The sequence below is a fragment of the Chiloscyllium punctatum genome, chromosome 8 (genome assembly GCF_047496795.1).
Source record: "Chiloscyllium punctatum isolate Juve2018m chromosome 8, sChiPun1.3, whole genome shotgun sequence".
Taxonomy (NCBI): Eukaryota; Metazoa; Chordata; class Chondrichthyes; order Orectolobiformes; family Hemiscylliidae; genus Chiloscyllium; species Chiloscyllium punctatum.
In genome coordinates this window covers 40,770,768-40,797,450 of record NC_092746.1, presented here as the reverse complement: position 1 = coordinate 40,797,450, position 26,683 = coordinate 40,770,768, and the positions used below count along the sequence as shown (strand labels likewise).

General features: G+C 37.2%; 1 protein-coding gene across 4 annotated transcripts in view; it reads left to right on the top strand.

Moving 5' to 3' along the window:
* The window catches only part of phf14 (PHD finger protein 14), a 229,117-nt gene that overhangs the window by 139,866 nt on the left and 62,568 nt on the right, over window positions 1-26,683 (top strand). For 3 of the 4 annotated variants that reach the window (XR_011961314.1, XM_072575405.1, XM_072575406.1), the window contains exons 15-16: window positions 954-1,010; window positions 1,099-1,223. Coding sequence is in view for 3 of the 4 variants with exons in the window: in XM_072575405.1 (XP_072431506.1) it covers window positions 954-1,010; window positions 1,099-1,223 (182 nt within the window). In the remaining variant the exon portion in view is untranslated. Of the gene's footprint in view, window positions 1-953; window positions 1,011-1,098; window positions 1,224-18,927; window positions 20,783-26,683 lie in introns of those variants that run through there. The other variant, XM_072575407.1, reaches the window with a different exon arrangement.

Below are 26,683 nucleotides of genomic sequence, written 5' to 3'. Positions count from 1 at the left end.
CAGTTAATACTGTTATGTATTAATGTAGTTAACAAAATAGTGTTAACATATTAGAAATAATGTTGCAAGCTTTAACTTAGAAGTACTTGCCAGACTTTCTGTTCTGTGGCTTGTCAAAACTTTTTCCTCATAATTTTGCTGTCATTCTCGGTCCCGGCCTGCCTTCTGTTCCTGCCAATCCCATCCGTACAAAAATGGTTACTGTTTCCACCCTCTGTACTTACCTTTAAAGTCTGCAATGTCTGTCTCTGTCCTGGCTGCTATCCTGGATTTACGTGGATGTCTTGGACTCTATCTAGTGGCAGAGGTTGGTTGATGCAGGTGATCTTCCTGCACAACTAGCTTTTTTAGTTCATAGAACCTGGCCAATTTAAACTTTAGGACGGAGTAATTTTAATACGTCCTGCGTTGTTAGAACTGATATTGATATTGTACCTCTACAATGTTTTAGATTTAGTTTATTTTGAAAGTTATTTTTATGAATATATGTATTCAGGAATGCACACAATTTGAACTTAATATTTTTGTTGTTTTCTACTGAGAAGGATCCTGAACTACCTAACTGTGCAGTTTATTCTATGATTACTGGTTTATTTTGTTTTAAAAGTTATTTTAGCTGAGAATACATGGTCCTGCAAATGTATGGTACAATATCTCAATTGCTTTTTGCAAGCAAATATAGTGTCTGCGGAAACTGGACCCTGGGCTTTTGTAATGATTCCTTTGGAAATGGAAGCTCTATTTAAATTTTTCATTGAGTCATGACTTTCAGGAACGCGACCACAAATTCAAGTGAGAATTTACTGTTCAAAATAAAAATCTTTCTGAGGAAGGGTCACCAGATCCAAAATGTTAACTCTGATTTCTCTTTCCAGATGCTGCCAGACCCTGCTCAGCTTTACCAGCAATATTAGTTTTTGTTTCTGAATCACTCTATCTATTTCCTTTCGCAGAGGAGTAGAGGTCAGAAACGAAAAAGGGGAACCAGCTCAGATGGAGAAAAAACTGAGGTATGTTTACTCTGAAAAGCACAATATTTTTATGTAATACACAAAATATCTTTTACAACTGGTGTTTCACCTTGGTATTGTTTCATAGGAACCAATTCCTCCTCGAGCCAGAAGACGACGGCAGACCTCACTACTGAAAAGACCAAAATCAGAAGATTTGAGAACAGAATGTGCTACGTGCAAAAGCCCTGGAGATAACGAAAATTTAGTCAGGTAGCTGTTTTATTAACTTTGTTACTGCTGGTTAAAGTTGTAGTTTCATTAGTACTTTATTATAGCCATAGATGAAGTACATTTATATACAGCAAAAATTATAATTTGTGCTGAAACATTACTTTACACGACTGGATTGATTTTGTTTATTGAGCTGCCATAAATTATGGATTTTGAATGTAATTAGCTCAGGTTTTTTTTTGCTCCTTCAGGAGGATTACATCTTCCTTGTCAGGTTGGTTGTCAATGTAGAGTAACATCAGGTTACAAAGATAAACAAACAATAATCCATTGCTGTACTCAGACTTCTTCATTAAGTAAAGCCCATTCAGAGTAGCAAATAATCAATGGCCCAGTTTGCTCCTGACATCTTGTCACACCAATCAGTAATTTGAGGCATTGCGTTTCTGTTTTTTTATTTCCCTACTCCCCCATGTAAAGTACTAGATGAGCTTGATAAGAGCAATCAAACAAAAATATTTACAGCATGCTATAAAATACTGTTTGAGGACTTACATAAAAAGAAAAAAAATGAAGAAACTCAGAAGATCTGGCAGCATCTTGTGCCTGATTTTATAAAGGAAGCACAAGAAGACACCGGGGAGTTTGCACATTCACCCCATGTCTGTGTGGGTTTCCTCCGGGTGCTCCGGTTTCCTCCCACAGTTCAAAAATGTGCAGGTTAGGTGAATTGGCCATGCTAAATTGCCCGTAGTGTTAGGTGAAGGGGTAAATGTAGGGAAATGGGTCTGGGTGAGTTGCTGTTCAGAGGGTAGGTGTGGACTTGTTGGGCCAAAGGGTCTGTTTCCATACTGTAAGTAATCTAGTCTAACATTTAAGATCTAAGCATTTAATGAGTGTGTGGAACTGAAGAAGTTAATGTTAGTGAAAAAAAATAGTAATGGTCAAATTAATAGGACAGAAAGTTGACAAATTAACAGCAGCTGATGGCCTTCACCCAAGAATGTTGAAACAGATGGCAACAGATATTGTTGATGAATTGGTGATAAGTCTTTCAAAATTCTATTAATTCTGTCATGGTGCCTGCAAACTGGAAAGTAACCCTATGCTTTAAGAAAGGACAGAGAGAAAAAGCAAGAACCTTGCAACTTGTTGACCTCATTCCAATAGCCAGGAAAGCATTATAATTTAGAAGAGACTACTAATTATTTTAGTAAATAATTTTCTGATCAGATGTAGTCAAGATGAACTTATGGAGGGGTAATCAAACCTATGAGCTTTTTTTAGTATGTTGCCACCACTGATAATAAGACTATATTTGGATTTTTAGAAGGCTTTTGATAAAATCGCATGCAGGATATTAGTAAACACATGCCTTGGGAGTAGTATACTGGCATGGGTTGAAGATTGGTCAACAGACAGAAAGCAGAGAATAGGAATAAATAGGTCACACTCTGGTGGCAGTCTGTAATCACCCCAGCTTCAAACAAAGAAGTTCTGAAGAAGTGTCACTGGACCTGAAACATTAACTCTGATTTCTCTGCACAGATGCTGTCAGAACTGCTGAGTTTTCCCAGCAATTTCTGTTTTTGCAATCAGTGTGGTACTGCTGATGCTTGGACTCTTAAATGTTCATAATCTGTATCGTGCAAATTGTGGGAATGTCCGACATGAAAATACAAAGTATTTTGAGGGAATATAAACAGATTGTGTGAATGGTCAAGAGCATGGCAGGTGGAATATAATTTTTAAAAATCAATTAATGAGGTGTGGGCATCACTAGCTATTCTAACATGTATTGTCCATCCTTCATGGTCTTGGAGATGGTGATCGTGAGCTGCCTTCTTGAACTGCTGCAGTTCTTGAGGGATAGGTACATTGAGCACTGTTAAGGAGGGATTTCCAGGATTTTGACTCAGCCACTATAAACCAGGCAATAAATTTCAAAGTCAGGATGTGATTTGGAGAGGAGCTTTCGTGTGATCATGTTCTCATACATCCTTTCAGGCGTTAGAGGTCATAGATTTGAAAGGTGTTGTTGGTGTAGCCTTGGTGAGTTACTGCAGTGCAACTTGTTAATGGCAAATGTCATTGTCATTAAGCATCGGTGGTAAAGGGAGCAAATGTTGGAGGTTGGTGGATGGAGTGCAGATCAACCAGTCTGATTCCTGGATTGTGTCAAACCACTTGAATGTTTTTGGTGCTGCCTTCACCCAGGCAAGTGGAGAGCATTTCACCACACTCCTGACCTGCACCTTTTTGATTAGGAACAGGCATTGGGATGATCGAAGATGAGGTAGTAGCTGAATTCCTGACCTCCAGTCTGCTGTTGTAGCCATTGTATTTTTATGGCAAGTCTGGTTCATTTTCTCTGGATGTTGATAATGGTGGAGGAGGGTTCCACATTGTTTGTGGTATGGAATATCAAAGGATTACTGTTAGATTCTCTCATTTTTGAGGTGGTCATTGCCTGACATTTGTGTGGCAAGAATGTGACTTGCAATTTATAAGCCCAAGCTTGGATATTGTCCTGATCTTGCTGCATATTGATGTGTAGCAGTATATAAAGAATTACAAATTGTGCTGAACATTGTGCAATCATGAACAGACATTCTGATGTTATGAGAGAAGAAATGTTGGGATTAAGCAGCCGAGTTTGTTAAGGCCTAAGATGCTACCTTGGAAACTCCTCCAGTGATGCCCTGGGGCTGAGATGATGGCCCTGCACCCATCTTCCTTGTTCTCGATTTGACTCCAACCAATAAAGAGTTTCTCTAAATTCTCATTAACATTAGTTTTGATAGGGCTCCTTTATACTATACTCAGTTAAATGGTAACTTGATTTCAAGGACAATTGCTTGCACCTCATCTCTGGAGTTCAATTTTTTCCTCCATTTTTGGACAAAGGCTGTAATGTGGTCAGGAGCTGAATGACCCAAACTAAGCATCAGTTAACAGGTAATTGAATTGCAATAGCTCCTTGATAACACTGTTAATAAGTCTTTGTAACATTTTTCTAGTGATTGAGAGTAGTTTGATTGGGAAGTAATTGACTGAGCTAGATTTGTCCACCGTTTTACGCACAGGACTAATTAAGAAATTTTCCAACTGTCTGGTTAATGCCAGTCGTAGCCTTTGCCGTTCCAGCAAGCTTTAGTACTAGAGCACTCATCATCAGTACTAATGTCAGGATGTTGTCAGGGCCCATAGCCTTTTCAGTATCCAGTGCTTTCAACTTATTGATATCATGTGAGGTGAATCAAATTATTTGAAGATTGACATTGATGATGGGGGGGATTCTCAAGAAGATGGAGTGTGTGGGCTGTTTTTGGTGATATTCAGCAGGAGATTTCTTTGCTCATGTTTTACCTGATGCCATGAGATTTCATGATGTCTGGAGTTGATATTGAGGCTTCCTTGGGCAACTCATTCCCAACTGTACAGCAACACTATTTCACAACCTCTTGGACTGTGTTTGTCTGTTGTTGTTTATTGTGCATAGGTTGACGCTAGGCAGTCTGTCTGGTTTCAATGCTTTCTTTAGACTTTGTTACCATTTAATACAACTGAGTGATTCACTAGGCCATTTCAGGGAGTTGAAAGTCAATCACACTGCTGTTGATCAGGTATCGCATGTAGACCAGACCAGGTGAGGATGGTAGGTTTTCACCCCTAAAGAACTTTAGTGAACCAGATGAGTTTTTGTGACCACCATCATTGCGTATACAATCATCGTTGGTCCAACTTTATAATTCCAGGTTTTAATGTATTCAAATTTCACCCTGTGTTATGGTGAGTTTCATCCCATATCCCAGAACATTAGCCTGGTTACATTATCACAATACCATTGCCTCCCCCAATGCAATGTGGATAATTGCAAGAAATGAAGATGCAAAATATTTCACAAGAACATTTCTTATTTATGATAAGCTGTATTAATAACCAAAGGGACATCGGTGTCCTTGTTCAAAAGTGATTGGAGCTGCTTTGCAGGCACATTGAGTAATTCAGAAGGTTAAGCAATATGTTGACCTTTATCACAAGAGGATTCGAGCACAGGAGCAAAATAGTCTTGCTTCTGGTGAGAACAAACTTGCAGTATTAAGTATACTTTGATCTCTTTCCCAAATGGAGGATATACTTCCCATAGAAAGGATGCAGTAGGGGTTCGCCAGTCTGATTCCTGGGATTGTGGGAACTCTCCAGTGAGGGTGGAGTGAGGAAACTGGGCCTGGACTTTATGGAGTTTACAAGAATGTGAGGCGATCAAGAAAATGGCGAAATTCTTCAAGGCATATATGTTTTTGCTGACTGTAGGGTGTAGAATCAATGGGCGTAGTCTCAGGTTTAAAAGTAAGCCATTCAGGAGTAAGATGAAGAATGGTCTCACTTAGACGGTGAATCTGTTCACTTGCCCTCCTCAGAGGGTTGTGTCTTCTCTGACGTTTAGTAAGTCGAAGATCAGGATTGATAGATTTCTAATTACTAATGATATCTAGGGATGTGAAGATAGTGTGGGAGTATGGCATTGCGCTTGATTATCTAGAATGGAAGAACAGGTATGAGGGGCTAATTTGCCTCATCCTTCTATCTTCCTTTAAACTTTCACAATATGGATGTTTTTGCTTCTTGTTTGGGTTGACAGCAGATATCCAATCTCTTTCTGCAGCTTCCAAACTAACCATAATGACTGCTTTCTGAAGACCACTGTAGGTGTCATGTTCTACTTATTAAGTAAACAAATCTTCTAGCTGTCTTTTCCATCATCAAATCAAAACTTGAGTTTGAGTATGAAGAATGATTTTTTTTTTCTCTGCTTCAGGTTTGCTCTTGTTGGCTCTCTCAATCCAGTGAGTCATGTTGTACAACCAAAGCTGAACTGCAACTTGCTGCTTTCTGAGCAAACACTTAAACAATTTAAGCAAAATTACCTACTGTTCCCACAGCCCATCTTTGTGACAGCATAGTGTCCTTTGGGATGGTTTCAAAGAGAAAGTCAAACAAATTATTTTTCCTTTACCATTACTATTTGGTTTGTAGAAGTATATGAATGTTTCCTATCCTAATCGAGATTTACGACCCTCTTTTTCCAGAATTGCTAATGTTTAGCTTATTCTAAGAAGATAATGACATAAACGCCATGGATTTACCAAGAGATCCAGAAATAGGTCATCCCTTGTTGTGTGTATATGCTGACCTTAAAGGTAAACCAAGGTTAGCTTTTAATTTTAATTAACTCCCAGACTTGTTTGAATTACATTCACTGTAGGGCTACCCATCAGCCTGTCAATGCTGTATTTACTGTTAAAACTTTGTTCACTAAAACCAAATAATATTCTAAAATATATGAATTATGCAATATATATTAGATATCTGCAACTGAGGACTCCTGAATTATTTTTTTAATATTGAATTGGCACTGACTAGATTACAGTTATTTTGTATTTTTTTGTTATCATGTCTAGGCAAAGCAAATAAAGCTCTACTTAATATATTCAGGCAAACTGCAGCACAGTACGTATAACAAGAAATATTATTCTTTTTAAAATCTGAAACAAATTACTTTGTTACTTTATATGTTTATTCTCCAACAACACGATCATTCTTTTATCACGAATGTTACATATCTAAGTGATCATAGTTTCAGAATTGCAAATCACAAATGGGATTTCTAACTTGTTTGAATGAAGTATCCTCATGCAGTTTATAATTGGCCATCTTTTACAGTACTTGGTCTTTGATTCTGGCTTTACTCTTAAAACAATGGGTCATGAATCTATTACATCAGGAGCATCCTTGGTTCTGTGCCTTAAAGAACAGTCACATCAAATCCGAGTTGAAATTGCTGCCTTTTGTACTTAAAATTAAACTAGTCTACTATCATGGATATAAAAGGTCTGATTAACCATTCAAAGAAAAGCAGGGGAGTGCATTTGGTGTCCTAGCCAATATATAACTCAAAAGTAATATTATTAAAAGAAATCTTCTGATCATTTATCTGATTGCTTTTGAGGGATCTTGCTGAATTCACATTGATCACTGTTTCAAGATATTACAGTAGTGATTGCACTTGAAGCTACTTCATTGGTTGTAAAGTGCTTTGAGACAACCAGAGGTTTTGACAGGTGCAAAATATGCACTAATTTTATTTTCGACCTTTCAAATAACAAATACTTATAATTACCTGGCAAGATATTATGACAGATGCTGCTTATTTTTTAAAAACTGGTGTCCTGAAATAGAAACAGAGACAATAGGAGCAGGAGTGGGTCATTTGGCACTCCAGCCTGTGCAATCGTTCAATTTGACTATGGCTGATCATCCAACTCAGTACCCAGTTCCCTTTTTATTCCAATACTATTTGTTCTCTTTAGCTCTAAGACCTATAACTTAATCCTTCTTGAAAATATTTAATGTTTTGGGCTTAGCCACTTTTTTATGGCAGAGAATTTCACAAGTTCATCATCCTTTGCGTGAAGAAAATTAGAAACATCCATCCTATGTTTGCCCTGTCAAGTCCTGTTAGAATTTGATAGGTTTCTGTAAGATTTTTCCCCCAGTTCTTCACTGAATATAATCCTAAGCCTTATAGTCCCTCTGGATATGTCAGTCTTAGCATTCCAGGAATCAGTCTGATAAGTCTTTGGTGCACTTTTCCAACGCATCCTCTGAAAAGGAGATAAAAACTGGTATTCCAGGTATGATTTCAGCAAGGTCTTGTACAATTGCTGCAAGACATCGTGTTCCTGTACTCTAATCCTCTCATTACGAAGGCCAGCATACCATCTTCCTCCCTCATCACCTAATGCATTGGTATGTTTTCAGTATAAGGACTTGTTATAAGGTCTTTCAGTATAAGGTTTTGTTACACCACCACCTTTTCCAATCCTATTGTCATTCAAATCATCTTGCTTTTATTGTCAAACTGGATAAATTGATATTTATCCGCATTATATTTCTATCACCATTTTTCATCTGACATTCAGGACATGCTGTCAAGTAGTAACACTGCATGGTATGAATATACTTCAAGGAACAAGAGTAGGCCACTTGCCCTTCAGACCTGCTCCACCATTCAATAAAAAAAACACAGCTGATTTGATTTTAACCTCAACTCTGCATCCCTGCACATCCATTGGCAATCAATAATCTACCTACCTCTGTCTTAAAAATATTTGAAGATTCATCATCCCCTGTCGTTTTGAAGAAAGGAATTCCAAAGATACTGAATCTTCTGAGGGAGAAATGTTTCCTCATCGGTCTTAAATGGGCGACCCCTAATTTTTAAATTATGACTCTTGGTTCTTGATTCTTCTACCAGAGAAAAAATCCTTCTGAATGTATTCCTTGCAACCACATTATTCTCTTTGACAACCGCAAAACTTTTACCGAAGCATTTTTATCAAGAGTATTGTTAGAAGGTGAAGAACAATGATCACAACACTGACCCAAGAAGAAATCTACTGGTAAATAAGCCCACATAGACCCATCTTCATTAGTGGCCATCTTCTGTTTGAGAATGCGACCAATATTTTATGTAATGCAAAATTTGTCTGTAGATATCACAAATGGCCCTATTTAATAGACTGCGCAACCTGTCAAATACATTTTTTAAATGAAGATACAGTGCCATCTTGGATGACTGCATCTATTAAACTAGTGACTATCTCAAATAATTCAACAGCAGTAAAATAGTTTTTTCAGAAGCTAGATTGCGATCCTGAAAAGTCTTTACGTTGTTGAGATAATTGTATAGCATATCACTCATTCTGCCTGTTGGCTTCATTTATAACTCAAATATGAAGTTAATTTAAAAGACTTGCAATTTCCTGGTTTTAGCTTGCAGCCCTGTTTAGTTAGAAGTCCATAACTTGTCTTGAGTTAATGCAAACAATTTTGACATCCCAAGAATTTGTTCAGTATATGCTTTGATAAATGCTCTTGCTGTTTTCTTAAAGTATTGGGTGAACACTTTTACCGGTTTGAGGTTTGAAATTCTTGAGTTGTCCCATTTATTCAAAATTAATGTGGTTTCTTCCATTCGCAGTTATTTACTCCAGTAATAGATTGAACTAAAATTATGACTTCATCACTCGTCCATTGGAGGAGAGGATTTAAGATTTTGAATTGTCTTGTTGAGTTTGAATAAAGGCAACATGAATGCAAGGCAGTCAGCTGACATTGAAAATTTATGTCTTTGGGACATTGTTACAAAGCCAGACCAGTAAATTATAAGTTTCACTTCACTATCTGTTGGTTATTAGATTTGTATGCAAACTTTGTTTGAGCAGTCGTTTCTTTACGGGGAACCCAATGTAGATCCACCCGTAGCCTAGCACAATGTTTCCATTCTAATTTTGGCTGAAGAACTGGAATATGAAAATTGGAACAGCCTCACACAAGTCTAGAGGAAAATGCTCTCTTAGAGTCAGATGATGTACATTGCTGATCTACATTAGAGGGAGCTTAACTTTGTCTTTATTCTTTGCTATACCTTGATCACTACATGTATAGATGAAAGGTCAGCTGCATTGCTCTGTTGGGGTTGTATTTAAATGAATTTATAACTTTTTTGAGATTCTCATTACTCTAAAGTTGTGCAACAATAAAAAATGATGACATTTGACTTCATGCTAAGGCTATAATTTTTTTTAGAACGGGGATAACTTAATCATTTTTTCACAGATAACTGAAGAAGATCCGAACAATAGATGTAATGCACATGGCAAAATCACAGACAATTTTGAGAGTTCAGAACAAGATATATGAATTTGTTTAAGTTCTAATATGACAGTTGATCCTGGAATAACTTCCTCTTTGTGAATAACTGCATTCCATTTATAATCTACCTGTCTTCTCAGAGCACTGTATCTTGGTAAGGACCTGTAGAGGCTTGTCTTCTGTCTCTCTAAGCTAACAATAACATTCAGTAGAGAATATTTTCCATGCTACTGTTTAAAAGTCTTGGAGGAACCAAGCAACCTATATTGTTTGCTCTATGGCTTGTTTCCATAGGTCTGAAAAGAAAATTGCAGTGACGAGAACTTGATTTTCTCTCACACGTCAGTTATAGAACTCTGCTGTGCTTTTGTAATAAAAATCTTGGGGAATTATTCAGCAAATTAGATATCATCCGAACATGGAAAGAATCTCTGTCGAAAAATAATTATAGTTAACATTATAGTTTGTAATCTTTGTTCAGAATTGGCAAAAATTAGAGATGTTTCGCAGTGTCATATAGGACATGAAACATTAAGGGTTTTTCTCTCTTCAAAGATGCTTCTTAACCTGCTGAGTTTCAACACTTTTTCTTTAAGGTTAAATATAATAGATTTTGTGCAAGACATGAGTAGAACAAGAACAAAAAGATATGATAAGATGGAATACAGGAGAGGCTATATGACAGGATAATTACTTCTCTGTGCCGAAGGGAATAGTGCTGGTAAGGAACAAAAACTGTGCCTAAATCAGTAAGGTTGAAGGAAAATAAACTGCACTAAAGCAAAGAAAATGAAACAACGAGAATGTGTACAGTCTGAAATTGTTGAACTCCATATTGAGTCCGGAAGGCTAGGAAATGCGTAATTGAAAAATGAGATCCTGTTCCGAATGTTTGCACCGGAGCAGTGCAGCAAGCCAAGAACAGATATGTCAGCCTGAGAGCAAGGTGGGCAATTAAAATGACGCACAAAAAACTCTGTCATACCTATGGAATTGAAGTGTTCTTTAAAAGAGTCATCCAATCTGCTTTTGGTCTCCCCACTGTATCACTGAATTGTTCTGGCACGTAAGGCAGCCATTCAGACCATTCTATCTACACCTTCAAACAAGCAGTATTACCTAGTACCAGTCTCCTACTTTTTCCTTGTATGCTTTTGAATTATTATTTGATTGAATTAATTTAATGTCCTCTGGAATTGAACCTGCCTCTACCACATTTAGGGAGTGCATTCCATACATTAACTACTTGCTGGTGTGAAAAGTCCTTATCTTACGTCATCCTCGCTTATTTTGTGCATTTCCTTCAATCTATGTCCCCTCATTCTTCTTCCTACTATGAGCAGGAACAGTTCTGCCCATCTCTCTTCATAAGAGAGATTGAATTGGTTAGGACTATATTCACTGGAGCTTAGAAGAATGAGGGGGGAAACATATAAAATTCTAATCTGAATTTTTGATAAGGATGACTGGGCAGTCCAAAATCAGGGATTTAAACATACAGGTAGATCATTTGGGATTAAGATAAGGAGAAAGTTTTTCGACCAGAGTCTTTGACTAAAAGTATGATTGTAAAGCAAAATGTTTATGCTTACAATTCATCTACAGTTGGAATTTCTTTATTGTCAGACTTTATAGTCATGAAACAATATTAGAATTAGCTTTGATTTCTTTTTCTGTTGGTTATATTTTCTTTTTCACCTCTTATCTGTTTAAAAAAAAATCCCTTTCAGCTTTTATTTTAATTCATAGGCATTTGATAAGCACAAAGATGTTGCTGGTTGGACCAGCATTAATAGCCCATCCCTAATTGTACAGAGGTCATTAAAGAATCAGCCACGTGGCTATGGGTCTGGAGTCACATGTAGGCCAGGTAAGGACAGCAGATTTCCTTCCCTCAAGAATATTAGTGAACATTAGATTCTTATGACAATTGACAATAAGCATCACCCCTATTAGGCCAGCTTTTTATTCCAGATTTTGATTGAATTCACATTTCCTCATTTGTGATAGTGGGATTCAACCTATGTTCCCAGAATATTAGCCTAGCATGCTGGATGACTTATCCAGTGATATTGCCACTATGCTGCTGCTTCCCTGTGGACACCCATCTTGCATTTCCTTTACAGCATTCTTCATTACTCCATGCTTCACAAATAAGAGTAGAGAAGAGAAACATAGTTATAGCTTAATAGGAATGGCTGATCAGAAGACTATTAAGGGGATGATTGGGAAGTAAATTGTCTATTGCTAGTCGGTAAGCAGCTTGGTGTTTAATGCTTCATTTCGTGACTGCTCCTAATATTGGCCAGCACAAGTGATTGCTGGAAATTTTGAGTGCTAGTTAATGGCGCCTTAATTTTCAAAAATTTTGCTGATAATGAATGGCTAACTTTACTGTTTGAAGAGAAGTTTTGTAAGTCATCAAAGATTTTCAGGATAATAATATGTCCCAACATTTTGTAAGTATTTTCCTTGTCATTTTCTCAGTGACTCTACTATTGACTCGACATTATTGGTAACCTTATGGGAGTTATCACAAGCGGGGGATGTAAGGCATACCTTGCTCTACAGGAGAATTGGGAAGAGGAGATGAAATATGCATTGAATGCTAATTCTGTGATTTTGTGGACTAGTTGTCCAATCTCTGCACAATTAAAAGCTTTGCAACCCAGACAGCATCCTGCTAAATATGCTCTGCGCCTCCTCCAGTGTAATCACATCTTGCCTATAATGCGGATTCCAGAACTGCCCATAATGTTCTAGTATTGAACATAATACTCTAGTTGTCACATAGAATTCAGGCTGAGCTTGCCAATTGGATACAAGATAGGCTTTATGGTAACAGACAGAGGATGGTGGTAGAGGGTTGTTTTTTGGAAGGGAGGCCTGTGACAAGCGATGTTCCACTTTTGTTTGTCATTCATATATATGGTATGGATAAGAATATAGAGAAGGTATGGTTGATAAATTTGCGGAACACCAAAATTGATGAAAATCATACAACATAGGTTATAGTCCAACTGTTTATCTGGAAGCACTGGATTTTGAAACAGGACCATAAGACGCAGAATTTATAGTAAAAGATTACAGTGTCATTCAGCTGAAATGATGTATTGAACAAATATGGATTGTTAAGCCTTTCTTTTAGATTGGTTTGCTGGTTTCGGTTCTTTAATATATAAATCTCAGAACTTCTTTGAAGTCACATTCTCGATAACTTTAAGGTTTTATAACAAAAAGTGACATCTCAGCTGAGACAATGCATTAAAGATGTGAGGTTAGAGTCTGTATCCCAATCTTGAGTCAGACTGGTACTATTGCCAAAGTGGAATTTGCAAAATCTTACATGGATTGACTTCCTGCAGGTTATGCATTTTTGAGCATAGAATGGATCTACAAATATAATTCGCAAATACAAATTTACCCCATAAACTGATGTGCGTGTGGAGGAGACAGAGACAGAGTGCATGTGAGAAACTGCGTGTTTGCGTGTATTCAAGTTTGGTAAAGTGTGTGTGTGAATGTGATAAAGTATAAACATGTGGGGGGTGTGTGTGTGTGTGTGTGGATATGAGAAAGAGTTTGTGTGTGAGAAAGGGTCTGCGTGAGTGTGTGAGTATGTAAGAGCATGTGTGTGTGTGAGAGAGAGAGTGCAGGGGGTCACCTGTAGTGTAACATAAACCCAAGGTTGAGGCCATCCTCATGCATACCAAATTTGGCTATCAGCCTCTACTTGGCCACTTTGCATTGTTGTCTGTCGTGAAGTCTGCCTTGGAGGATGGTTAGCCAAAGGTCACCCTGAATGTTCCTGACTGCTGAAATGTTCCCCAACTGGGCGGGAACACCCCTAACTGGTGATTGTTGTGCGGTGTCCATTCATCTGTTGTCATCATGTCAATTTGGTCTCGTCAATGTGCCATGCCTCAGGGCATCCTTGCCTGCAGCGTGTGGGATAGACAATGTAGACAGAGTCACATGAGTACCTGTCGCATACATGATGAGTGGTGTCCCCACGTGTAATGGTGGCATCCTTGTTGACACTCTGACACATCTTGCAGTGGTTGCCATGACAGGGTTATACGGTGTTGTGGTCAAGATTGTCCTGAAGGCTGAGCAGTTTGCTGCGAACAATGATCTGTTTGATGATTGTTTAAGGTGAGAAGTGGAGACCTAGGGGGTGGTAATGGTGGGGTGAATTTGTATTTGCAGATACATTCTATTTTGCTCACAAAATGCGCAATCTGCAGGCAGTCAATCCATGTAATATTTTGTAAATTCTACTTTGGAAATAGAACTAGTCTGACTCAGACTGGGATGCAGGCAGACTCTAATCTCACACCTTTAAGGCATTGTCTAAACTGAGATGTCACCTTTTGTTATAAAACCTTGTTATCTTGAGAATGTGACTTAAAAGAAGTTCTGGGATTTACATATTAAAGAACTGAAACCAGCAAAGCCATTCTAAAAGATGAAACACTTAACAATTTAGGTTTGTTCAATATGTCATTTCAGCTGCATGACACTAATTTTTTGCTATAAATACTGTGTCTTATTGACCTGCTTCGCAATCACCTGTTGAAGAAGCATCGCTTCGAAAGCTAGTGCTTCTAAGTAAACCTGTTGGACTATAACCTGGTGTTGTGATTTTAAACTTTGTCCACCACACTCCAACACTGACTCCTCGAAATCATAACTACCAAAATTGATGGTACAGTAGATAGTGATCTTTATCTAAGATTACAAAGACGTCTTGATCATTTGGGTCAATAGATTAAGGAGTGTCAGGTGGAGTTTAATTTGGATAAATGTAAGTGTTGCATTTTAGTAAAACAAACAAGGGCAAGTCTTATAAAATTAGTGAGGGGGCCCTGGGTAGTGTTATAGAACAGAGAAACCTAGTGGTTCAGATATATAACTCTTTGAAATTTGCATCACTGGTAGACAGGGTGGTTAAGAGGATGCTTAGCATGCTTACCTTTGCTCACGCGTTTGATTTTAGGAGTTGGAACATCATGTTGAAGTTGTACAGGACGTTGATGAGGTCACTTTTAGAGTACTGTGTGCAGTTCTGGTCACCCTGTTATAAGAAGGATGTTATTAAACCAGTGAGTAAAGAGAGAACATTTATCAGGATGTTGTTGGGAATGGAGGGTTTGAGTTACAATAAAAAAAGGCTGGATAGGCTGGGACTTTTTTCACTGGAGTGTAGGAGGTTAATAATTGACCTTAAGGAGATTGATAAAATCATGAAGGGGCATTGATAAGGGGAATAGCAAAGATCTTTTCCCTAAGGTAGGGGAGTTTCAAAACTAGAAAGCATACTTTTTAAGGTGAGAGGAGAAAAATTTGAAAAGGACATGAGGGGCAACTCAGTTCATATGTGAAATGAACTGCCAGAGGAAGTGGTAGATACAGGTGCAGCCACAACATTTGAAAAGCAATTTGGATAGGAACATAAATAGGAAAGGTTTGGAGGGATATGGGCCAAATACAGGGAGGTGGGGCTGGTTTAGTTTGAGAACGTGGTCAGCAGGGACTAGTTGGACCAATGGGTGTGTTTCAATGCTGTCGACTCTATAAATATAGTTATGCGTATTGGCAAAATATACAAAATCAATACAAAATTGCGTACTCAAGGAAATCCTGAAATGGAAGCACAATCAAAGCAACCATGAAAGGAAGAAGGCCTAAAGACAAATGAGGCAGAGGACTCACACAGTGCACATTGTTTTGGAGATTTATAATGTTATCCAATGGACACAGCTTACCTGTGTAATTCTGGACATCTTTGCTGGTAAACATTGCAGGATGCCTTGGGATTATAGCTTAGAACCAGCATGCTAATGGCTGTCCCAGTGATGTTCTTAGTGGTCATTTGCTGCAAATTGCATCATTGTCGCATTTCATATCTGGGACTCTTCATGGGTGTCATGTTTGAAAGGGATCTCTTGTTTTTTAAGATCCACACCAAAGTTCTGTTTCATAATATGAGAAGATTTTATGATAGGAATTCTAAAATATAAAATCATTATGGAGGAGAAAGTGAGGACTGCAGATGCTGAAGATCAGAGCTGAAAATGTGTTGCTGGAAAATCGCAGCAGGTCAGGCAGCATCCAAGGAACAGGAGAATCGACGTTTCAGGCATCCTGAAGAAGGGCTGATGCCTGAAACGTCGATTCTCCTGTTCCTTGGATGCTGCCTGACTTGCTACGCTTTTCCAGCAACACATTTTCAGCTATAAAATCATTATGACAACTTCAGGAAGTGTTGTGCATACTGTATATAAAAGATGAGTTTTGAAGACCATTTTCTTGAGCTGAAATTGGGGGTGTGGATTTATATATGAGGTATATTTTTTGAGTTGTTGAAATTCATGCTTGACTTAAGTCATAAAACGGACAAACAAGAGCCAGATCACTCTATAAAAATCATAAACAATAAAAGGAAAAAGAATTATGGCCATTATTAAATATTTATGTGCTGTTTCTGTTCTGCCTGCTATGGTAATACTGTAAAGTGCATGCCGGTATGTACAAAATTTAATACGCAGAGCAGCAACACACAATTAATGAAATAAAAACACGGAGCAGTCAAAAAAAAAAGACTGCTAGTATTTTATTTAGAAAGACAGCATTAAACCTTTTACATCAGAAAACTGATATTCACAACAAAAAAAATCTTCTCAATGTATTTCACAAATGTTGTGGGATAGCAGCTTTAAACAAAAGTTACCGGTACATGTAAAAGTCCATTAGAATCCTTCAAGTTCACTGTCCCCATCAGTTGCAGTTCTAAATAATTCATTCCAGTTGTCTCAGTCAAGTATATCATCGTATGGTTCATCTTCATCTGAAGTCTGAAGTGAATCATTAATTGATTTGTCATCACTTGCATCTGCTCATAAATAATCATCCTCCGTCCCATCTAAAGCATTAGGAATTCCACCTTTTTTGAAGGCTTTCTCAATAATTTCAGTTTTCATCTCCTTCCAAGGCTCAACAATCCACTCTCATACAGCTGCAAGTAGTGGAGCACACATGTTGCCACCCTTTTGTGAAGCTTTTTTTCCCCCCCTTCTTGCATCCCAGTGTCCCATTTCTTCAGTAAGAAGTCCATAAAAGGTTTATTGATGCTAACATCCAGTGGCTGCACCATGCTCGTAAGGCCTCCAGGAATAATTGCAATGTCAGTAATCAAAGTTCAGTGATTACACTTTTCACTCTGAGTGATCTGAACATGTTCCAAACCAGTTAGCTTTTTCCCTTGCAGTTAACTTCATCCATATACGCTTTCTCACGGATGAGGACAGCAATGCCTTTCGTAAATTTCTGTTTGGGCAGAGTTTTCCATTTAAACATCACCCTTGGCTTTAACTTTGTTCCATCTGCTATTCAGCTGAGTATCACAGTGAATCAACTCTTTTCATGGCCTGTAGTCTTAATCAAAACTCTTTTTACTCCAATCTTGTCTACAGTTCTACTCCCTGGTATATCGCGTTCATGCAAACCTGTACCTGTTTTTCTTCTGATTTCTGACGACAAAGCAATGGAATCCAATTAACTTATCAATATGTTCTGCAGGTAGACATTAGGCAATCTTGTTTTTCTGTCTCAGCACCAAGCCAAAGGTTTTCATAAACTTACTGCACCATCCAGCACTGGCTTTGAAATCATTGAATTCATCTTTTTTTGCTTTGTTTTTGTCGCGAATTTGTATGCATTGCTAAATCACAATGCTTCCATTCTGGCGGCACTGATTAACCCAACCAGCAATCTTTTCCTCTAGTTATGGCCACTTGTTCAACTTTCCCCAGTAGCATACTTCTGTTTTTGCATAGCCTTTAACTGTGTGGTTCTTTTCCTCCAATCTTGAATAAGTTTTTCAGAACCACAGAAGTCCCTTGCAACTACGCTATTGTTGGTCTTCTATGCAACTTCAGTAGCTTTTATTTAAACTCTGCAGTATACTTGCGTTTTCATGGTGCCATTTTGTTAGGAAAATTTGGAGTTTTACATCAAGTTCAGAGCATAACTGTATGCGATATCTATTTGTAAAACCTAGAACAACAGCAGGAAGGAAAGGTCGAGGGCTGCCATAAGGCACCATTGATATTTGTGATGATGCAGGTATTTCATTTGAATCAAAAATGTGCAAATCATGCCCTTTAAGGTTGCATATATGGGTCAGGTAGGGACCCCTGAAAATCTGGGGGGGGGGTTCCCCTGAAAAAGTGGGGTCAACTTATACACAAGGTATATGAAAATTCCTGGATTTTTGGGCCAAGATAAGGGGTCAACTTATACATGAGGTCAGCCTATCTACGAGTATATATGGTACCTGCGTAAACTGCTTCTTGAAGTTGAACACCAACTGTACTTTGATGGAATGCTATCTTTTGCAGTTACAAATATTCCTGATTTACCTGGTGCTTACTGGATTGGCACTCGTGCGATCAATAGCACCATGTACAATATCCTTGTATATGTGTATGCAGTTGAGTTTGAGACCTCAAGATGTCTCTGGTGCAGGAAGGAGTGAGAGACAAAGAAAAGGAATTGGCGACTTCAACCATGATGTATCGTGGTAGAAGTTAACCATGGGTAATGCAGGGGTTGGTTTTTCTTGAAGGATCTGTAGGTATGATTGAAATGTACTTCTTGAAAAGTTGGTGGAAGTAGGTTGAATTGTAGCATTCAAATGAGAATTGGATGTATTCTTAAAAATGAAAAAAAGAAAATGCAGCACAATCGGAAAATAGGTAGTGGAATTAAATGGAACACACTTTCAGAGAGCAGCACAGGTGTGATGGGTCAAATGGCTCTCTACTGTACTTTATCATGCTTTCATTCTACGTTTCTGACCATTTGTCATGGCAATATGAACCTACAGAAGCACAACACTTCTGACTGGTTTTGGAAGTTGAGGGTCTGTCTGTAGATCATCTCACATGGACAGTAACCTCTATCCCTCTGTTGCTTTCCCTTCTGCTGTTTTCTTGTTATTCTCCACTTTGTTCTCCAGATCTCTTTGTCGACCTGCAGATGGCACCACAGCATGATGTGACTCCCATGGATGGTGATTGTCTTCATTGTCTGATGTCTTATCGAAACCACCCCTATCCTCACCATCCTGATATTGTCCATTTGCAAGCTTCCAAACTTCTGAAAACCATCCATGATCAGAAAAAAAACTCGTTGCAAAATGTATTCCAGAGGGACCTAACAGCAGCTAGAAGCATTGGCCTTTACTGATATTGAACAGTCAGAACTTTAAACAGTCCAATGAAGTGCCTCTTAACCTCCAAACTGTTTCACTGGTGAGTTTTCAGAGCCATTGTAAACCTGTGTTGGAGCTGTCAAATTCACATCCTTGTTGAAGCCATTTAGAAGTTGTCTGATTGTCCTGTGCTAGTGATTAAAATGCCTAATATAATGATTGGTCTACCTTTTGATATGTCGATTATATTCACACAACTAATGTGTTTATGCTAGACTTGGAAATTGTCATGGAGGCAGGTTAAAATTGGGTTTTAGTATTTTATATTGGGGTTAAAGTTCCTCTGAAAGGAAATTTTAAATGACACACAAAAGAACAAGATGAGGAAAGTAAACATTCGTACTGGCATGATTTTCACACTGAAATGGTAATATTGTTCGAGTAAAGGATCGGGAGAAAAGCAGACAGCCAATCAAAGAAATCATGTGTATCCTGTTTATTGGAACTAAGAAGTGTTTTGTTTTAAAATTTCTGTGATTTGTGGATCTTCAAACCTGTCGAATTCTGCAGTTGTTGTGAATAACTTGTTCATAGTTCATGTTAATATTTTAGTGGTATCCTTTTCGTTCTGGGAAAACTAAAATGGTAAAGTTATGATAATTCTAATACTGGGTTTTCAAGATTTAGAATATCTAAAGAAATGGCAGTTCAAAAGACGAGCACATAAAATAAGAATACAAGAGAGGTCCACAAAACAGTAGGTGAGGTTAGTTAACTGAAGAGTTGAAGACACTTAACAATATTTGGTTAGAAATTAGGTTTGATTGAAAAATAAGTATATCTAAGTAGAAACATCAAAATTTTTTTAAAAATTAATGTCAGAGTTGACACTGTCATAGCTAGCACAAAAGCTAGAAAGATCCACTTTGAAGTTGCACCTTGATGGAGACAACATACATACTATTAATTAAAGACAAGCTTCTAAAAGTAAAAACAATCATTGAAGACTAAAAAGAAGGGTTAGAATAAAGCTTGGCACCCCCGGCATGAAAATGCGTTAATTACAGGAGGAATATTAGAACCATCCAACTGCTAAGAGGTGACAATGATCCTTATCACATGAATACTGTTAGAAACCAGGATAAGGCACAACACATAAAGACAACAAAATGAATTTAAACTCATAAACGTTTAATGAAGGATTATTTTAAGATTGAAAGAATACGGGAGAGATGAAAGGAATATCCAGATGAGTATAAAATCTCAAACAAATGTACTAAGTAATAGCTTAAAATTTCATGAAGAAATCTTCATTGAAGATTTAGCCATAAAATGCCATCATTGGAAATGGAAAGTACCTATACAGAGAGGTAACATTTACAAAGCAGGAAGAATCTGAGTATGAAAATAAGCTCTTGCATTGAAATTTAAGAAGTATTGGGAAGTCTCAGATAATATTTCTCTGAAGATTTATTTTTCCGAACAGGAAGTAATTTTACTTGCCCAGGGCTTTAGGGTAAAATTTTACTTTAAATGGTGATGGACATTCTTAACTATTTTTAGATGTTCTAGTATTAAAAATTCATAGATGTTCCTAAGTAGTAACTAATAATATCAAACTGGGTTCTATTAGATTTGATATTGTATTTTTTTGATAGATTTTCGTGTAACCTTACACTTATTCATTTCAAATGTATTGCTTGTTAACTTCTGTTAATAAAATTATTACATTATTGAATTGTCTCATTTAAGTTTTTCCGTTACATAGTTTGAAATAAACACTGTTGTATGTACTCAAGTCGGGAAAGCATATACTCTGGAGAGATGAAAAACCAGATCCTTAAAATATTTGGGATTTCTGTAGCACAACTAAGGTTTCTGTTTGGAAGACTTTATTATTCTTGTACAGCATCTTCCCAGTGTTATGTCAGTCCTCTAAACCTGAGGCTGAACATTTGTGTGATTATCTTGATTTCAGCAGTTGGAAGTAGTCAGGGAAATATTAATGATCTATGTAAGCTGTAAATTTAAAAGCTTTAAGCTTGATCACTCCAATCTGGTGTTTGCAATCCTTGTAATATCAGCATTTCAAAGAGGTGTTTTTGTTCTAGGATTGGAACTAAATTAATTTAAAAGCATGCTGTGAGCTTGTGAAACTACTTACCTTTTCAAATTATAAAGAAGAAATTGAATGAGGAATAATTTATATAAGGATTTTTTTGGGGGATGGTGATGGAAACAGCCCAGAGCAGGCCACATTATCATGGAAATGGTTCAAGCTTAGGGAGATTAATTTGGGACGTTTGCTGAGAAAAGGTATTAGTTTGAATGTCATAGTTTGTAGCTTACTGAGAGAAAGCTTAAGTCAATAATAATTTAATAGACCTGCAATGTATGAGGAGTTAAAGCTAACTTCTATCATAATTGTGTGAAATATATGTGGGTGTAATCTTGATTTAAACTTTTGAGCTGGATACAGAGCTGGAATACTTGCCTAGTTTGAAACAATTGTAGAATCTACAGTGGTTCACCTCAGAGAATTGTGAGAAGACAAATGACCAGCTGAATTAGCTGCAGGATAGTATAGGAACTTGAGTATTAGGGAAATGAAAAGGCATTTTATTTTCCAGTAACCAGGATAAAAACAAGAGTACCAAATTTCTAAGAGAACACAGCTATGCTGTATGAGAAACAAGACAGACAAAGACTCCAGCTAAAAACATGGAATGTCATAGGTAATGGTGTCTGATAAGCTGTTTTAATTAATAAACTATAATTCCTGGACAATTTTCATTTACAAGCAAAGGACTGGGTCCTCCACATTAATTTATGTGGTTTGTAGTAATTGTACGCAGGTCACATTGCAACCCCTTAGTTTTATTGTTGTGTAATTATTGGTGCACAAGAGATTCGTCAGCAAGTGCTATGTTATAAGCTGAGATTTTCAAGGAAGTGTGATGAAGTGTCGTCAGTATTATTCCTGTTGTGAACATGGGATGGGCTATTTGATGCAATCCACCAGTCTTCAAGAGGTAGAAGGAAGGAATCGTACTAAGTAAGTCAAATTGGATTTATAGAAAGAAAATAACAATGAAGAAAAATAAATTAAAAGCAAGAAAATGTTAAAACTATTAACTTTACATTGTTAAGAATTGTTCATAATTATTAGCAGTAAAAATGAAACTCCAACAATTTCAATCTGTCTTTCTGGGCTGAAGAGATTGAGTGACATTGTCTGGACAATCTCACCATATAGAAAGATCTTTCAGCTATTAAGTACTAACCCTAATTTGCTGCAGTAAGTTGAATTGACAATTAATACCAAAAGTGTAATTTTTATGATGTTGAGGGCTAGTTGCTGGTTTCACAGTTCACAGCACGTGCAAATTATCTAACCGTTCGTGGTAATCCACACTTTACCAGAGGTCTCTTGCATGCTGCAAATCGTTGGGCAAATTACACATTATTGGGGATTTGAATTTGTATATGTTATTACTTTGACTCCTAAATTTTGGTCATTATTCTTGTGTAGAAAATTAAGAATTCTTATAAACCTCTTAGCCTTTGAAAAAAGCTAGTTGATTAGTATTTGAAGAAGTAAAAAGCACTCGGAGTCAGATGCTTGACTTCTTGTCCCCTAAACAGCACAATTTGCCATGTGCCCTCTTTCCAAACCTGGGCTTGATAATTGAGAACATTCCTGATTTCATCCAAGATTGTCAGATTGGTTTGATTGGTTGCATGCATGTCTGTGGCTCAGTTGTATTTGAGGTCCACATCTGGCTTTGGTTCATTGTTTAGGTTCACACTTTAATGCAGCTAAATTGCAAGAAGTCCCATCCTTTGTTCAGACAGCCTTTCAAGTGGTTCAATTGGATATTAAAAATCCCTCGGCATTGTTAAAGTCATGACTTTTTTTCATCCTTATTAGCCACTAAAATGTAATGTGGGATGGGTGATTGCTTAGAAAGTTTATTACCTATGTTATTTTTTCATGGAAATATGCCCTCCATAAAGGAAGAACTGCAGCAAGAGATCCCTCATTGACAGGACTCTTGATATATTTCAGCAAGTTTTTGTGATAAAGGAGTACTAAGCTTGCAAACTTTCAGCAATTTCAGTTTTAAAAAAATCAAATTGAGGAGACCCAATTTATTTTCTTCTGCTTGTGAGAGCTGAGATTAATTGTAGCACTTCTCTAAAATTCAGGTTGAGGTGAACTTATTTGTCGTAAACTAGAGATTGTGTCTGGGACCATTCTGGACTACGTGGGTCAATTGTAGCACTAACTGGAAAATGACCACATTATTGAAAGAATGTGGCTTCAAGCATGTTAGCAGTAACCTTTTATTCATGTTTGTGGGAAAATAATCGATGACATTAACAGTATGCTTTCAGTATTGCATCACTAGATGCCAATTAATACTTAATATTCTTCCATTGTAAAACCCTGTGAAATGTCAGACTCCAAATTCCCCATTACATCTGCTAAGAATAATGGCTAATAGTGCTCACAGAGTAATATTGCATCTTCAGGTTGGTCTTAAAAACAGAGTAAAAATTAGCTCAGGGGGCAATAATCCTTCAAGTAATGAAACTACTTCCTGCTAAATATGTTATACAAAATATTTACAAATAATTTAGTGTTGGTGTTAAGCCTGTTACTTCAAATAAATCAAAGGTAAATGGCAAATGAGATATGTTTTAAAAAAAAGTATCCAACATTCAGATTCTATTACTAGGGTACCTGTTGTTGAAAAAAAAAGCTTATTATTTCTTCACTGGTATTTCTATCCTTTGGGAGCAATTGTTTGAAACACTGAGTTCTTTAAGGTTAATATGTTAGTCACTTGGGTGGTAATTGCATTCTGAGAAATGTGGTAAATCGGAAGTATGCTATCACTAATTAGCATGAAGGCACACCACATCTCATTTTTGTTTGTCAGTCATGATTTATTAAGAACTAGTGAGGTAATGAGGAAGGAACGATACACAGTTGTATCATAGTTGCTCAGTACCTATCACTTAACTCGTATAACTTTTATAAAGAGTTGTATAGAGTACTAATACAAATAACTTAAAATGTAAGAGAAAACAGAATTTCAATGTGCTGTAAGCTTCTTAGCAACTTTAGATTTTTTTTTGAAACTGATGAGTTGTTTAGGTTTTGGAACACAATTTCTAGCATTGACCTAAATAAATTTGGTCAGCTGTTTGAGATCTGTCGAGCTGTCTTGACAGCTTATTTCCTTTCTCTGCTAAAAGGTTAGACGACCTGTTTTGCATACGCAGAAAGAATAAAGCTGAATCCAGATGGGATTGGGATGAATAAGGACATTAAAGTAAACAACTGAATCTTGTTCCAAAATTGTGTTAACTATTCCACCATTGCATCATATCATTCTGCTACATATGTAATGATAACTGCTGTTTTGGACATCTTGGCTAATATTTTTACCTGAAAGTGGATATTAGCTTATTTGTCCAAAGACCATAACTAAAATAGGTTAATGGGAAAACTTCTGGTCATCACATCAGAGGGACTTCTGAAATAATTAAAAGCATTGTTGGTTGACTCCTGTCTTTGTTTGTTTGTCTGTCAGCTCGTTTGTAACCTTGGGAAGCATTACATTATGTAATCTGCAGTTGTATCTGAGGTCAGCTGATTCTTTGAAGTTGGCTGTTCATGTTTCACTTAGCTCAATTTAGATCTTTAGTCCCATTCTGTGAACAGATTCTCTACTTCCAGATGGTAGGAGCTGAGTTTGAAATCAAATTAGTTCATTAACTGCTGAATATATTTACATGAAAGTGTATTACGTGCTGTTTCGTTTTACGTGTATCAGATGAATTGTTAACATGCAGTAGTATTATTAAAAGTATGTTGTTTAATTATTTTAATTTGACGGTCATACAAAAACAGAATGTGAACACCTACATCTGGATAACTTTTAAGTTATGCATTTGGCTGGTAGCTATTGATTGATTAATATTTTATTTGTTTGATTGTAAAACAGTGGCCCTAGTTTTGCCAGCCTGTAGTTCATCTTCACTGTGATGAAAATGCTAGATGAAGTAGAGAATCACAATTCCCACCCCCAGATCCAAAAGCTATAATTTTCTTGGGGGTTGGCCACTTGACACATACATGGTTCCGAGAGGCACTTGGCTATTTAAATATCCAGCCACCTCCACTACAATGAGATTTTAATCTTGGTGCTTGGAACCTGGACTGTGAAGCTTAGATCACATAACGTATATCTTGTTTTCTGCATTGTGTTTGGCTAGCAAGGGATACCTATTTGAATAAATCAGGCACCCCTGCAGATATGGCCTTAGGGCACCTTAAGTATGGAAGTCAGTGATTTCTTGTATTTGGGTGGATGGGGGAGAGATGCAATGTGAAAGAGAGAGACTGTATTATCTGGAAATAGTGATCAACAATCCTTTGAAGGGTACATGGAATGTTGGGTACTCCTTTTGACTGCAGATGATTGATGCCCATGCTGAGTGACTGGTGAGTTAACATGGAGGCAGAAAGACAGAGGGTGGTGGGTCAGGGATATGATTTGGTACCAAGTTAGCTTAGTGCCAAGAAAGAGCCCTGCAGATAACTGAATGCCTGTGGAATATTGGGTCCATGAGAAATGGGTATGAAAGTATGAGGAACCATAGAGGGATGAGTAGATGGGCATATTTCATTACAGCAGTATGAAGCCCTTAGGATATGAGTCAGTTGGCATAGCTGCTGTGAAGGGCTGGATGAAAGTGTGGTCGTGGGTACAAATTCACATAGCTGGGTCATGGAGAGTGATGAGGTGAAAAAAGGAGGGGTTTTCTGTTTCAGTCTTTATTTGTATACTTTCGATGTAGTGGCATAGTGTCTAAGGAGGTTTTCTCCCTGGCATCTAGGCCCAGTGTTCTTGAGAAAGGAAGGATAAGTTGTACTAGATTGTCTTAGAGTTAAAAAAAAAAAGTGTTTTCCCTGAGCAGAGGTGTTGGGATAAAACCCTGAGTAGTCAGGTCTTCTATAACGAGATGGTTATGTCCTTGCGCAGCACTGTGTTGTAGAAAAAGCACACTTTAGAAGAAGCGCTTAAAGTATTGGCACTGTAATTTCTGTACAGCCAGCACATGTTTTAAAAGTTCGCACTATTGAAACAGCATCTCTATTTGTCAATCACATTATAGCGAATTCGCAATGATGAAACACACATTATATCAGAATGACCTGTGTTTAAAACTGAGTATGTTAAAACTCTGGGGTATAAGCTCCATCAATAAGCCATCTACAGTTCCAGTCTCAAATTTGAAGTCACAGGTAACTTAAATCTAGTGAGGTGTTAAGTACAAGTGCTCTACAGTGAACATTGTAGGAGTGTTTTGGCACTATACCAAAGTGTGTTCATGGATACCATATTTATTATGGTAATATTATAAAGCTGTTTTGTTTTGTTCTTTATTGGTTTACAAAGCATTTTTGGGAAGCAATGAGATACTCTTACTGTGGATTTAAAAATCTTTGAATTTGTATTACAAGTAAATGGTTTTCTTTAATATA